Source organism: Schistocerca serialis, chromosome 2 (genome assembly GCF_023864345.2).
Source record: "Schistocerca serialis cubense isolate TAMUIC-IGC-003099 chromosome 2, iqSchSeri2.2, whole genome shotgun sequence".
In the NCBI taxonomy this organism is placed as follows: domain Eukaryota; kingdom Metazoa; phylum Arthropoda; class Insecta; order Orthoptera; family Acrididae; genus Schistocerca; species Schistocerca serialis.
Window position 1 is genome coordinate 367,743,712 of NC_064639.1, and position 15,560 is coordinate 367,759,271.

The window sequence follows — 15,560 nt, forward strand, 5'->3', positions numbered from 1 at the left end:
ACCGCCGAAGATGGCGACGACGCAACCATCACCGGGCAAAGTGATGCTGAGTACTTTTGCCATTGCCATGCTGTCATACGAACACATTATGCTCTTAAGCATGAAGCAATCGCAGGAGCATACTATTGACATTTCCTGCGAAAGTTACGGTAGGGTGTGAAGACAAAGCGTCACGGGAAGGTACCCAATAGAAGGTGTTTTCTCCAGCTCCTTCTACGTAGGACGCGATGCACACACTGCTTCTTGGGAATACTCCGCTATGCCTACCCCTCCCTCCACCCTGCCCCAGTGAGCTCCTGAAATGGCACCCAGACTTCCTCCTCTCATCTCTGATGAAGAAACCATTTGGAGGGAATTACCAGGGTCACGACGAAGTGATTATTTAGGTGAAACGTTTACTGAACAGCTAAAATGTAACTTCTCTACTAAGGTCTGCCCCAAGTCATTCGCCTTTGGAAAACATGTGTCGCATTGCCGCCTGAATACTCATAGTAGTAGCTCGATTTTTCGAGGTTACAATTAAAGCTTTGGTTCTAGCCGTCGTATATAGTTCACAGTTCTAAATGCTGATATCCGTTCTCGCTGCTTAATCTTCATCATGGTTCTCCTTTTTATTGGCGGATGCGCCATGTCAGTACTAAATTCTGATTGAAATTCTAGTTCCTTTGTCACGAACCAACGGACCTAACAATGTTTAATATTTCATTGTCTTTTATTTATTGGGGTGGGGTTGTTTGGAGGAAGAGACCAGACAGCGAGGTCATCGGTTTCATTGGATTAGGGAAGGACGGGGAAGGAAGTCGGCCGTGCCCTTTCAAAGGAACCATCCCGGCATCTGCCTGGAGCGATTTAGGAAAATCACGGAAAAACTAAATCAGGATGGCCGGACTCGGGATTGAACCGTCGTCCTCCCGAATGCGAGTCCAGTGTGCTAGCCACTGCGCCACCTCGCTCGGTTTTTATTTATTCTGATACTGTATTGCACAGTTTCTGATGGCACACTTCCCTTGGCACAATCATACCTTCTGTCACTAATATGTCTGGACAAGCAAAAATTCATCTTCATTTTGAAATAATTTAATTGAGTAACCCAATAAAAAAAAACGGACTAATCGATTGCTCGTGTCTACGTCCTGGGTACACGACAATTGAGAACTACCGTCCTTGTGGGAATATCTGAACTGCTCAAGTACTAGTGCATATAGTCAAAAAACTGCTCCGTAACGATATGTTCAAAATCGGTGCATAACCTACACAAAAATTTTTCCACAAAATCGAAGATACTAAGCAAGGCACCTACCTAGCGAAAAGTGTAGCATCCGCGGGTACTTTTTTATTACAATATATTTAGCAAAGCGTTCACTGTCTCTCTGCGGTATCATACACAGTATCATTAGGCAAGCTCAAGGATAACACACAGTTAAAAAAAGGAACATTTATTACAAACGAAATAATTTAACACAAGAAATACAAGTGCTTGGCATTGGCAGTGTGTGGCATAGTGCGCTCCATGGCGAGCTGCGATGCTGGAGATCACAATGCGGCTGCGGCACGTTGCTGGGTAGATCGACGCAGCATCTGCGTGAACCCGATGCGTATGCTGAAGAAGTAAAAGACCTCCACCAGGCTCAGCACGCTGAAGCCCATGAAGAGGCCCAAAAGACCGCCACAGTTCGCTGAAAAAACAACGAGATTACTCATTCCCGTAACTTGACTGTTTAGCAGCAAACAATCCAGTTGGAAGAACATCCGCAACCAAGCATTATAGCAGAGACTGAAAATACCGCTTCAGTTGTAAATTTCTTTATTTTCACACGCCCGGTTTCGGACTGTTATAAGCCCATCCTCAGGTGTCGCACTGGAAATAGCGAAAGACGGGAGATAATTTTCACCTCCGCAACACAGATAAAACACAAAAACATATTTTTCCCTAAAAAGTTCTGAAAAAGTTTGAAGAAATATTTACAAACCGCCGCTCGGGCTAGGTGCTGTGAAACCCATGTCATTGCGCAAGTGGCACCAGACAGTACTGCGGACGACTGCCTGGGTAGAGAATGTATACAAATGATATCACGACGCTAAGGCTGTGCTGTGGTCCCCGAGTGCTGCGTGTACCAAGCGCGGTGAGCTGCCTCTGGGAGCAGAACAGGAAGTAGCGGATGCGAAAGAGGAGGTAAATTAGTAAACCAGAGCCGGCCGTTGCGGCCGTGCTGTTCTAGGCACTTCAGTCTGGGACCGCGTGACATCGGGCATGGAAGTGTGCGATGTCCTTATGTTAGTTAGGTTTAAGTAGTTCTAAGTTGTAGGGGACTGATGACCATAGATGTGAAGTCCCATAGTGCTCAGAGCCATTTGAACCATTTTTTGAAGTAAACCAGAGTGGCAAAAGTGCTGCCACCTATTGACGGAGAGAAGAACGCGCGGCTACTAGTCCGGCCGTTCACAATTTGCATTTAGTCGTTTACATTTAAAATGGAGAAAAAAACAAAAAATTACATAAAAATACACGATACATGTTAAAAGTGCATTTTGCCACTCTGGTTCACCAGTTTGCCTCCTCGTTCGCATCCGCTACTCCCTGTTCTGCACTCATGGGCAGCACACCGCGGTTTCGAAATGTTTTTTTTTTTTAAATTAAAACTTTTTAAGGAAAAAATATTTTTTGTGTTTTATATGTGTTGCGGTGTGTGAAAATTATCTCTCGTCGTTTGCTATTTCCAGTACGACACCTGAGGATGGGCTTGTAACAGTCCGAAACCGGCTGTGTGAAAATAATGGTGCAAATGGCTCTGAGCACTATGGTACTTAACATCTATCGTCATCAGTCCCCTAGAACTTAGAACTACTTAAACCTAACTAACCTAAGGACGTCACACAACACCCAGTCATCACGAGGCTGAGAAAATCCCTGACCCCGCCGGGAATCGAACCCGGGAACCCTGGCGCGGCAAGCGAGAACGCTACCGCACGACCACGAGCTGCGGACTGTGAAAATAAAGAAATTTACAACTGAAGCGTTATTTTCAACCTCTGTTGACGGATTAGGTACAGGACCACACTTCCGTCTAATGCACATAAAGGTAAAACTGTTCTTATACAAAAGATTGATTTGAGTACCATACCGCATTCCTAAGCTTCATTCTGTAGTATAAGTGAAATGGCCTTGCCTTTCTCTTACCTCTGAACTGATTTAGCAGACTAGTTAAGGGTGGAGGCAACAGATCACGGTGCACTTCAAATGACAGACTTCTTAGGTAATAAAACCCAGTATGTTGTCCCCGACGGCGAGTGTTCATCAGAGACAAGGGTACCGTCAGGAGTGCTCTAGGCTCTAGGGGCGTGTGATAGGACCGCTGTTGTTCTCATAAATGATTTAGCGGACGGGGTAGGCAGCAATCTGCTGTTGTTCGCTGATGATGCCGTGGTGTACGGTAATGTTTAGTAATTGAGTAACTGTAGGAAGATACAAGACGACATAGAAAAAATTTCCAGTTAGTGTAGTGAATGGCGTCAAGACATAAATGTGGTAAAATGTAAGTTAATCCGGATGAGCAGGAAGAATAAACCTGTAATGTTTGGGTGCATTATTACTAGTGTCGTGCTTGACACAGTCAAGTCGTTTAAATATCTACGCTTAACGTTGCAAATCGATCTGAGATGGAACGAGCATGTGAGAACCGTGGTGGGGAAGGCGAATGGTCGACTTCGATTTATTGGGAGAATTTTAGGAAAGTGTGGTTCACCTGTAAAGGAGACCGGATATAGGACGCTGGTGCGACATATTCTTGAGTACTGCTCGAGTGTTTGGGATGCGTACCAGGTCGAATTGAAGTAAGACATCGAAGCAATTCAGAAAAAGGCTGCTAGATTTGTTAGCGGTAGATCCGAACAACACGAACGATCAAAAAGTCAGTATAAATTTGAAAACTGAATAAATAACGTAATAATGTAGATAGAGAGGTACAAATTGACACACATGCTTGGAATGACATGGGGTTTTATTAAAACCACAAAAATACAAAAGTTCAATAATTTCCGACAGAAGGCGCTTCATCTGATCGGAATAGCAATAGTTAGTAGAACAAAGTAAGACAAAGCAAAGATGATTTTCTTTACAGGAAACACTCAATATGTCCACCATCATTCCTCAACAATAGCTGTAGTTGAGGAATAATGTTGTGAACAGCACTGTAAAGCATGTCCGGAGTTATGGTGAAGTATTGGCGTCGGATGTTGTCTTTCAGCATCCCTAGAGATGTCGGTCGATCACGATACACTTGCGACTTCAGGTAACCCCCAAGACAACAATCGCACGGACTGAGGTCTGGGGACCTGGGAAGCCAAGCATGGCGAAAGTGGCGGCTGAGCACACGATCATCACCAAAGGACGCGCGGAAGAGACCTTTCACGCGTCTGGCAATATGTGGTGGAGCGCCATCCTGCATAAACATCGTACGTTCCAGCACGTGTTTATCAGCCAGTCTGGGGATGATGCGATTCTGTAACATATCGGCGTACCTCTCACCCGTCACGGTTGTTGTTGTTGTTGTGGTCTTCAGTCCTGAGACTGGTTTGATGCAGCTCTCCATGCTACTCTATCCTGTGCAAGCTTCTTCATCTCCCAGTACGTACTGCAACCTACATCCTTCTGAATCTGCTTAGTGTATTCATCTCTTGGTCTCCATCTACGATTTTTACCCTCCATGCTGCCCTCCAATGCTTAATTTGTGATTCCTTGATGCCTCAAAACATGTCCTACCAACCGATCCCTTCTTCTAGTCAAGTTGTGCCACAAACTTCTCTTCTCCCCAATCCTATTCAATACCTCCTCATTAATTACGTGATCTACCCACCTTATCTTCAGCATTCTTCTGTAGCACCACATTTCGAAACCTTCTATTCTCTTCTTGTCCAAAGTAGTTATCGTCCATGTTTCACTTCCATACATGGCTACACTCCATACAAATACTTTCAGAAACGACTTCCTGACACTTAAATCTATACTCGATGTTAACAAATTTCTCTTCTTCAGAAACGCTTTCCTTGCCATTGCCAGTCTACATTTTATATCCTCTCTACTTCGACCATCATCAGTTATTTTACTTCCTAAATAGCAAAACTCCTTTACTACTTTAAGTGTCTCATTTCTTAATCTAATTCCCTCAGCATCACCCGATTTAATTTGACTACATTCCATTATCCTCATTTTGATTTCGTTGATGTTCATCTTATATCCTCCGTTCAAGACACTGTCCATTCCGTTCAACTGCTCTTCCAAGTCCTTTGCTGTCTCTGACAGAATTACAATGTCATCGGCGAACCTCAAAGTTTTTACTTCTTCTCCATGAATTTTAATACCTACTCCGAATTTTTCTTTTGTCTCCTTTACTGTTTGCTCAATATACAGATTGAATAACATCGGGGAGAGGCTACAACCCTGTCTCACGGTAGCAGTTACGAAAAGAGAATCACTCATTTCCTCGAAGAAAAAAGGCCCGATAACGGTAGATGTGGTAAATGGAACCCATACTGTGACTTTCTCGTCGTGCAGTGGAGTTTCCACGACAGTTCTAGGATTTTCGGTAGCCCAAATTCTGCAGTTGTGGGCGATGACAGACCGTCGGAGCGTGAAATGAGCTTCGTCGGTCCACAACACGTTACTCAACCAATCGTCATCTTCCGCCATCTTTTGAAACGCCCACACCGCAAATGCCCTCCGCTTCATTAAATCACCAGGTAACAGTTCATGATGCTGATGGATTTTGTACGGATAGCATCGGAGGGTACGCCTCAGTGCCAACCAAACAGTAGTGTATGGAATGCCGGTGCGACGTGCGACTGCACGAGCGCTGACTTCCCCGAGCATAGACGAACCCGCTACAGTCTCCATTTCTTCCTCAACTGTCGCAGCAGCATTACGCCTTGTGCTTGGTCGGGCACTATGGGGTCTATCGTCTAAACAACCCGTGGCTTCGAACTTCGAAATCATTCTCGCCACAGCTGCATTTGTCAACGGACCTTTACCCATTAGAATCCCGTTCCTATGGCCATAGGATCGTAACGCTGAACTAGCACATTCCCCATTCTGATAATACAGCTCACTAAAAGCGCCTTTTCAGGTAACGTCAACATGTTGTGACTGCTGGCGCATCTGAATCTCTCATTACAGCTCTTTTATACACGGTTGTCATGCGCAGTCACTGGCGTTTCGCTGTCCAGCGCCATCTGTCGGATATTTTGTAAACTTTGTTTTCTTTTTTGGTTCTAATAAAACCTCATGTCTTTCCAAGCATGTGTGTCAATTTTTTCCTCTCTATCTACATTATTCCGTGGTTTATTAAGTTTTTAAATTTATACTGACTTTTTGATCACCCGGTACTTCAGGAACTCAAATGGGAATCACTGGAGGAAAGGCGACGTTCTTTTGGAGAAACGGTATTGAGATAAATTTAGAAACCGGCGTCTGAAGCTGACTGCCGAACGATTCTACTGCCGCCAACATATCTTGCGCGTAAGGATCACGAAGATACGAGAAATTAAGGCCCCTACGGACGCATATAGACAGTCGTTTTTCCCTCGCTCTGTTTGCAAGTGGAACAGGAAAGGAAATGACTAGAAGTGGTACTGGCTATCCTCCGCCATGCACCGTACGGAGGCTTGGGGAGTACCTATGGAGATGTGGGTGTAGATGTAGATGTGTAAATGTGGAACCAGTAATTTGCGTCCACGTTCAGGGCATTTGATTCCAGTCCAACCATCCGATTGGACTCACGAAGTGTCAAAGGGATGGTCAGGTCACTAGAAAACTCTAAATTTTTCACGAATCGTAGATTGGAAGATCACTGAACAGTTACATCACTACGGTGGTATACTTGTATTTATTTATGCCTGTACTTCACCAGACAAGCAAGGGCCTTCAATATTCTCTTATATCTAACCAGACACCGTTAGCGAGGCAGCATTACAGTCTGTATTGTACATGAGCAGTATACACTCATTGAAGAAAAAACCAAATGAAGCGTGCAGAATCCATGATCGGATGTCAATGTAACTTCGTGCACGTAACCTCATCGGCAGGTACTTGTATATAAGTGATTAGTTTTCCAATTGATTGTGGCCGGTAGAAAGGCCACCAGGGTGCATTAGTGTTTTCAGTGTTTACAGTTGTTACCAGGCCTGGCAAGATATGTAAGGAGCGTGAACTGCACCATGTTTTCTGTAATGACTCTGAAGACATGGAGATGTTGCTTACTTATGTGAGGCAGCGTTATCAGCACTTGGCACAGTTGGAAAGGGCCTTCATTGTGTGTCTCCATTTGAACGCCTGGTCGAATAGTGGTATATCGACAATTGTGGCGCATGCGTAAGTGACAGCGGCCCGATATTGGACTGCATGGGGACGTGACGGCCGGCATACTCCTCGTCAACGTACCAGTCGATCACGTCTGATCACAATGTAGGAGTTATGTCCATTATAATAATCCGGGATGTTATGCCGTGTGCCGGCCGGAGTGGCCGAGCGGTTAAAGGCGCTACAGTCTGGAACCGCACGACCGCTACGGTCGCAGGTTCGAATCCTGCCTCGGGCATGGATGTGTGTGATGTCCTTAGGTTAGTTAGGTTTAAGTAGTTCTAAGTTGTAGGGGACTTATGACCACAGCAGTTGAGTCCCCTAGTGCTCAGAGCCATTTTTGTAATGCCGTGGTCGCTTGATGAATTCTGTGTCAATTCCCAACGTTTCGTCCCCGTCTGCGGAGGACATCTTCAAGGGGGTCTGTAGCTCGATGGAAGGTCCAACACACCCACTGGCTCGCTACTGACTGCCGCTAAATTCCCTGTCCACGCGCTCTCGCGCCGAGGCGTGACGTCACGTGTTTTGAAAACGTCAGGGCAATTGGCCGCTGTCCGCTGCCGTCGGTCGCTGTTACCATCACCCAGTGGTGGACGGGTGGTACACATCTTCTTCAATACCGGCATCCATATACCGTTTAATTTCACGCCCTCCTGCTTTCGACTGAAATTATTAGGGTGTTTGGCGATTTCGATGGCCTCCCTGTAGAGCCTTTCGTAATATCCGCTTGTGGCCGCTAGTACTTGCGTCTCCTCGAAACGAATATGGTGGTTACCTGGCTGGAAAGGATGCTCCGCAACAGCTGATCGTTCCGTTTCTCCTCTTCTACAATTGCCCTTGTGCTCTTCCAAACGTTTTGAAACAGTTGTTTTAGTGGTACCCACATAAACATCTCCACAGCTGCATGGGATCCTATACACTCCAGCCGTGAAAGTAGGAGTGCCGTATTGTGCACCAGGCACACTGTACATCCTTCACATCTGCATCTGCCGTCCGGGAATAAGTAATAGAGTCCCTGCAACATTTTGTGTTATCCCGCACCATTGGTGGCAGACTAGTAGCAGCCGTACTAATGAACTGCCGCCGTATGCGAAGGCTGCTGTTAACACAACACAAACGGCTGCGTTTGGGATGGTGTCGTGACCGGAGTGCAAGGACTTCCGATGAATAGCATCGCACTGGCTTCAGCGATGAATCGTATTCTGTTTTACTGTGGATGAACATGGTCGGTGAATATGGCGGGAGAGTTTCCATTCTCCACAGCGTGGGTACAGTTGGAGGTGAATTCCATCTCTAAAGTTATGCAGGAACTGGACTTGTCAAGTGCCAACACGTCAAGGCTGTACACGACAAGGTTGTTGCCACAGTTGTGGAAAAAACAGTGCCGCAAGGGACAGAAATTGATAATGATATATTAATTACGCAGCCACTCTCGGCCGTCATGAGTTGAAACAACAGATACCAGGGCTATTCGGAAAGTAAATTCCGACTGATCACGAATTGGAAACCACTATGATAATCAGAAATATTTTATCTGCAACATTTAGCTACAGCTTCCAGCCACTGCTCTACATAGTCACCTCTCCGACTTAGACATTTGTCGTAGCGTAGTACCAACTTTCCACCACCCTCGTCATAGAAGGCAGCCGCCTGTGCTTCCCGCCAATTCTCTTCTGGGCTCATTTATAGCTAGTTGTCTGTGCGAAAATGTTATCTTCATAGCCAGTAGTTAATGTGAGCAGAGATGAAACACAGAGGGAGCCAATTACCGTCTGTAGCGCCGGTGATAAAACACTTCCCATCGAAAACGCTGCAGGAGCATCTTCATTGCCCCTGCAGATTGCGACCGAGAATTGTCACGAAGTAGGAAGCGTATGACAGTAATGTAATGTGCGCTGCATAACATCGGGCAAAATCTCTCACCAGGACCTTATACTTGGCGGGAGACACTATTTTCTACGCATCTTTATGTGCTCACCATGCGCTAAGAATTGAAAAGAGCAAAGTGATGCAACTGGCAGGCATAGTAGAGACACTGTCGAACACAAATGTGGAAAGCTTTATTAATTTTCACAGTGGTTTCCATTTCTTGACCGATCGAAACTTACTTTCCGAATATCCCTCGTATATGTGTCACAGTGCAAGAAAACACTCTCCGCGCAAATACTGAAGCGGTGAGCCCTCATACTATCATGTCACTTTCTCTCTACAGGGCTACAGAGTTCAGACACCACCGACCGACCGTATACCTCAGCCTACGGCACTTCACAGCGTTTGGATATAGCATGGGCGCAGGAACAACGCTGTTGACTTAACATTCCATTATCGTTAGGCAAGGATCGACCACATGGGTCATGCTATTCACCAGAGGTGCAAATAACTGAAAAGTTAAAAATGAAACTATTCTGTCAAAATTCCCAAATACGACATTCAACGGTAGAGACTCTTCACACAGAGATAGAGACGGTACCTGAATGCTTTTCGAGATGCATTGGCCAAAGACACTACGCGTAGCTGCCGTTTTTGGGACGTAAACAAAAGCTACACCTTACTTGTGCCGTGTATGTAAAATAATGTTGGTCATGGATGTGTACACCATACTATGGGAACTGACTGAAAATTTGGTAATGGCCTCGAAGTATTATCATCGGCCTCGAACAACTGAATACGGCCGGCCGGAGTGGCCGTGCGGTTCTAGGCGCTACAGTCTGGAGCCGAGCGTCCGCTACGGTCGCAGGTTCGAATCCTGCCTCGGGCATGGATGTGTGCGATGTCCTTAGGTTAGTTAGGTTTAATTAGTTCTAAGTTCTAGGCGACTGATGACCTCAGAAGTTAAGTCGCATAGTGCTCAGAGCCATTTGAACTATTTGAACTGAATACGGTTTGTAGTAAAGGAATCGAAATCTCACACCGCATTACCTTCCACAAGAATATGGATCCCATCTGAAGAAACATGTTGGTGGCAATTAGTTGCCTAACGGCAGTTAGCATAGGAGGGAGTAACGAAAAATTTTGGGAATTTGTGGTAAGTTACTATGGGACCAAACTGTTAAGGTCATTGGTCCCTAGGCTTACACACTACTTAATATAACTTAAACTAACTTACGCTAAGGACAACACACACGCCCATGCCCTAGGGAGGACTCGAGCCTCCGACGGGGGAGCCGTGCGAAGCTTGACAATTTGCCCTAGACCGCTCGGCTACGCCGGGCGGCGGAGTAACGGAGGGGGAATTTAACAAGCTCGGAAAAGGACTGAAAATTCGCATTTTACTGATGTATTAAGTACGTAGAGATACTTAACTGGCATAAAATGTTACAATAAGAGTCAGAATGATTATTATTATTATTATTATTATTATTATTATTATTATTATTATTACTGCTACTAGCAGCATAATTACTGCTCTCCCTTCTCATCCTACAACATGCCCTACTAGTAGCAGTGAGAGTAGTAGTAGTAGTAGTAGTAGTAGTATATTAGTAGCAGAACTTTGTATCGTACTTTCGAATAATGCAGGCAGTGTAATATCGTATTTATCCGCCGACATTGGGCAAGCGACTTTCAAGTAAAATGTCTCACCTGTACAGGAATATACATAATGGAAGTACGGATACAGGTTGTAGATGTTTTGATGACATGTGGAAGTTTGGGGCTGGCCGTGAGTCGTGCACGGGTAGCCAAATGGCGCCGGCACGGTAGCTCAGCGTGTTCGGTCAGAGGGTTAGCTGCCCTCTGTAATAAAAAAAAAAAAAGTGAGTGAACGGATCAACGAACAACCTGAAAGGGTATCATCGGACATCGGCCCCGAACAAATTCAGCAAACAATATAGAACAAAATAAAATAAATAGAATAAAAATAAAAAATAAAAAAATAAAATAAAATGGTAAGGCTACAGCTCGCCATAAGCGGGAAATTCGGGTCCGAGTTCCCGTCCGGAACAAATTTTCGTTTTCGTCATTCAATTCTGCATCTGATGGTTGTCCATATTCGCAAATGCGGATACATTTAATGTTAGCATAAAAGTTTAACGGTACAACAATCGTAATAATTATTAATTCTAATAATAATAATAATAATAATAATAACAATAATCATAATCATAATCATAAAATCAGAACAGAAAAAAGGAGAACAGCACACATGGAAGTGAGAAATGTCTACAATAAAAATGTTATTTCAATGATGTTAAATTAAAGCGTTGTAATACAGTTGTAAAATCAGGAGTCCTCTACGGATCGGAAAACTACTTTTACGCGATCAGAAGATTTGGAAAAAAAAGAAGAATCTTGCCAATGATGTTGGGTTCAATCAAGAACGAAGATGGCATTTGAGTTTTGAGACTAAATAAGGAACTACAGTCACTCTCGCGTAAAATAACACATCATATTTGGCAAACACGTTTTTCAATCTATGGACACCTAGAGAGTATGCAGAAAAACAGATTAACAAAGAAGATCCTCATAATCTTCAAAATCTGGAAATCAGACAATAAAAATGGGTAGGGAGGCAGGATAAGAAAAGGACGTACAAGAAATGCAGACTGAACGGAGACATTGCTCAACGAAGACAATTTCACACAGATATCAAGGTCAAAGGTTTTCAAGGAGATCAGAATCAACAGGAAAACTACTGGAGTCATCTGGTCACATGAGAGGAAAAGAGCTCGTTCTGAGAAAGTGGAAGAATTTTGGAGTAGGATGAAAGAAAATAGAAATAAGTAGCTTTCTTGACGTGGGCCTTAGTTGGACTGACACGAAACGATATAATAATAATAATAATAATAATAGTAATAATAATAATAACAGTAAACAGTTACAAAAGGTTTCTAGAATGAAATTTTCACTCTACTGCGGAGTGTGCGCTGATATGAAACTTGCTGGCAGATGAAAACTGTGTGCCGGACCGAGACTCGAACTCGGAACCTTTGCCTCTCGCGGGCAAGTGCTCTACCAACTGAGCTACCCAAGAATGACTCACGCCCCGTCCTCATAGGCTTTACTGCAGGAAACACAGCCATTTGAGTGACTGTATAGTGTGGCGTCACCGCCAGACCCCACACTTGCTAGGTGGTAGCCTTTAAATCGGCCGCGGTCCGCTAGCATATGTCGGACCCGCGTGTCGCCACTGTCAGTGATTGCAGACCGAGCGCCGCCACACGGCAGGTCTAGAGAGACTTCCTAGCACTCGCCCCAGTTGTGCAGCCGACTTTGCTAGCGATGGTTCACTGACAAATTACGCTGTCATTTGCCGAGACGATAGTTAGCATAGCCTTCAGCTACGTCATTTGCTACGACCTAGCAAGGCGCCATTCTTTTTTTACTAGACTCAACTCCTTTAACTGTTCCAGACCTCACGCCAGCCTGCGTGAGCTTAAACGCGTGCCTTTCGGCTACCTCATAGTGGCTTGGCTGTCTTGCCAAGTCACAACAGTATAGTATTGATTGTCATTCGGAGACCGCAAACTGCCTTCGTCAACATTATAGGTAAATGTAGGATATCCAGGTGCCAATGGCATTATTATGACCTTACGGAAAATGATTATACGAGCCATTAACAGCTCATAGATCGCGCTTTACACTGACAAATGTTTGACATGGTGCTGCATTTGTGTAAGGAGCTACTCTAAGGGGTCGTGGAACGATAGCAAAACTAATGAAACGCTACTGCTGTCGTTAATGGGTACTTTACTAAGTAAACGACAGTTTTAGGCCTTCATAATTGGGCCATTTATGTTGAGAAGCAACGTTGTTTAAAGACCGAAACTGGTCGTGGACTTAAGAAGGTGTCTATTTCGAACTGAAAAGTGTTTCAATTAGCTGAACACAATTGCAGAGTAACAGCGCCCTCTGAACACAGAAACTAATAATAGCAAGACCGTTTCTGGAAATTAAAATGATTGTCTAGAGTATGGCATTTCAGTAGAAGAATGGGATTTACAACATTCCGGCTGAGTCTACTCGCGAGTTGATTTACTTCTATTTACACTCGGAGATGTTAAGGATTAAAACCATGGTTCTGTCGGGGCTGTAGTAATTGGTAAGGAATTTGTATTTATGTCAGCACAGCTGGTACTAGAGATCATTGAGAAATGGTACCAAGAGGCAGTCAAATAATTTCCTATGTTTTCTTTTTCTGCCTTTATCTCTTACTTACAACCTGACGCATTCAACGCAAATTGGACGACAACTCAGCTTATCTGAAGGATCACTCCGCTCGATTTGCAGCCACTTACACGTCCGTCCACAAGTTCCAATCTTGTTTTCTTTATTTCGTTGGGAACATTTCTGATGCTTAATTACAGACAATGTTGCTACCTATGACTTTCCCGTTAACTTCATAACTATGCAAACTGGAAATTCTGTGTTGCTCCTCACATCGAAATTGTAATTGTTCCACCACATTTAGGGACCGAAACAACATATCTTAAAATTTATCTGACAGTAATAAATCTACGAAAGACATTTGATTTGGTTTCCAGTTTTGTTTAATCCTCGTGTGTTACCTATATTATCTAATTGTGATGATATTAAATGGCCAATGGAGACAGATACAGATTATTCCATATAAATTTTCAAAATTATGGTAGGAAGTGGATTAGTTACCAATGAAATCGGTGACTCCATACAACTCGGAACGGCGACTTGGGATGAACTGGTTGTCCTTAAAGTACACGTTAAGCGATGACATACGATACCTGAAAATGAGCAGCATTTGGTTTATGTTATTCTAATAATAATATTCTCAGTAACTCTAGACGTCACGTCATTCAGTTTGTCACAGTAAGAAAGAAGATAAGCTCCAGTTTGGTAACATTTCGGAAGTATTTACAACAAAGAGCGAAAGGGACTGGTACACCTTTCTAATATCGTTTGGGCCCCCCGCGAGCACGCAGATGTACCGCAACACGACGTAGCAAGGACTCGTCTAATGTCTGAAGTAGTGCTGGAGGGAACTGACACCATGAATCCTGCAGGGCTCTTCATAAATCCGTAAGAGTACGAGGGGTGAAGATCTCTTCCGAACGGCACGTTGCAAGGCATCCCAGATATGCTCAGTAACGTTCATGTCTGGGGAGTATGGCGGCCAGTGGAAGCGCTTAAACTCAGGAGAGTGTTCCTGGAGCCACTCTGCAGAAATTCTGAACGTGTGGGGTGTCGCAGTGTCCTGCTGGAATGGCCCAAGACCGTCGGGATGTACAGTGGAATGAATGGATGCAGGAGATCAGACAGGATGCTTACGTACGTGTCACCTGTCAGAATCGTATCTATACGTATCAAGAGTCTCATATCACTCCAACTGGACAAGCTCCACACCGTTACAGAGCCTCCACCAGCTCGAACAGTCCCCTGCTGACATGCAGGGTCCATGGATTTATGACAGTGTCTCCATACCTGTACACGTCCATCCGCTGGATAAAATTTGAAACAAGACACGTTCGACGATGCAACATGTTTCCAGTCATCAACAGTCCAGTGTCGGTGTTGACGGGCCTAGGCGAGAGTAAAGCTTTGTGTCGTGCAATCATCAGGGGTACAGGAGTGGGCCTTCGGCTCCGAAAGCCAATATCGACGATCTTTCGTTGACTAGTTGGGACGCTAGCACTTGCTGATGGCCCAGCATTGAAATCTGCAGCAGTTTTGGGAAAGGTTACACTTCTGTCACGTTAAACAATTGGTTTCAGTCGTTTTTAGCACTTTCTTCATCCGGCCTCAGGGATTTCGGAGATTTGATATTTGCCTGATTCCTGATATTCACGGTACACTCCTGAAATGATCGTACGGGAAAATCCCCACTTTATCGCTGCCTCTGAGATGCTGTGTCCCATGGCTCGTGCGCCGATTGTAACACCACGTCCGAACTCACTTTCATCTTGGTAACTTGCCACTGTAGCGCCAGTAACCAATCTAAAAACTGCACCAGACATTAGTTTTCGTACATAGGCGTTGCCGACCGCAGCGCCGTTTTCTGCCTGTTTACATATCTCTGTATTTGAATACGCATGCCTATACGAATTTCTTTGACGCTTCAGTGTATATAAGTGTAATTTTTCTTTATGTAAATAATACGGAATAATCTGTTGTACTAGTTGCTCTATGCGAGAAGCTCTGCAGCAGCCGTAATGCTCCTCGTACAACAGCAGAAATTGCTACTAATATTGCCTCTGTTGAGCACTTTCATTATGACCGCAAAAAAAAAAAAAAAAAA

The 15,560-nt window shown here is 44.4% G+C and overlaps 1 protein-coding gene across 1 annotated transcript in view; it reads right to left on the reverse strand.

Moving 5' to 3' along the window:
- Positions 1-1,420: 1,420 nt before the first annotated feature.
- Positions 1,421-15,560, reverse strand: part of LOC126455552 (pickpocket protein 28-like) — a 164,497-nt gene continuing 150,357 nt past the window's right edge. Inside the window, exons 10-11 of the mRNA XM_050091306.1 lie at positions 13,958-14,049; positions 1,421-1,676 (exon numbers count right to left, since the gene is read on the reverse strand). Of these exons, the coding sequence (XP_049947263.1) occupies positions 1,534-1,676; positions 13,958-14,049 (235 nt within the window). The 3' untranslated portion in view covers positions 1,421-1,533. The remainder of the gene's footprint in view (positions 1,677-13,957; positions 14,050-15,560) is intronic.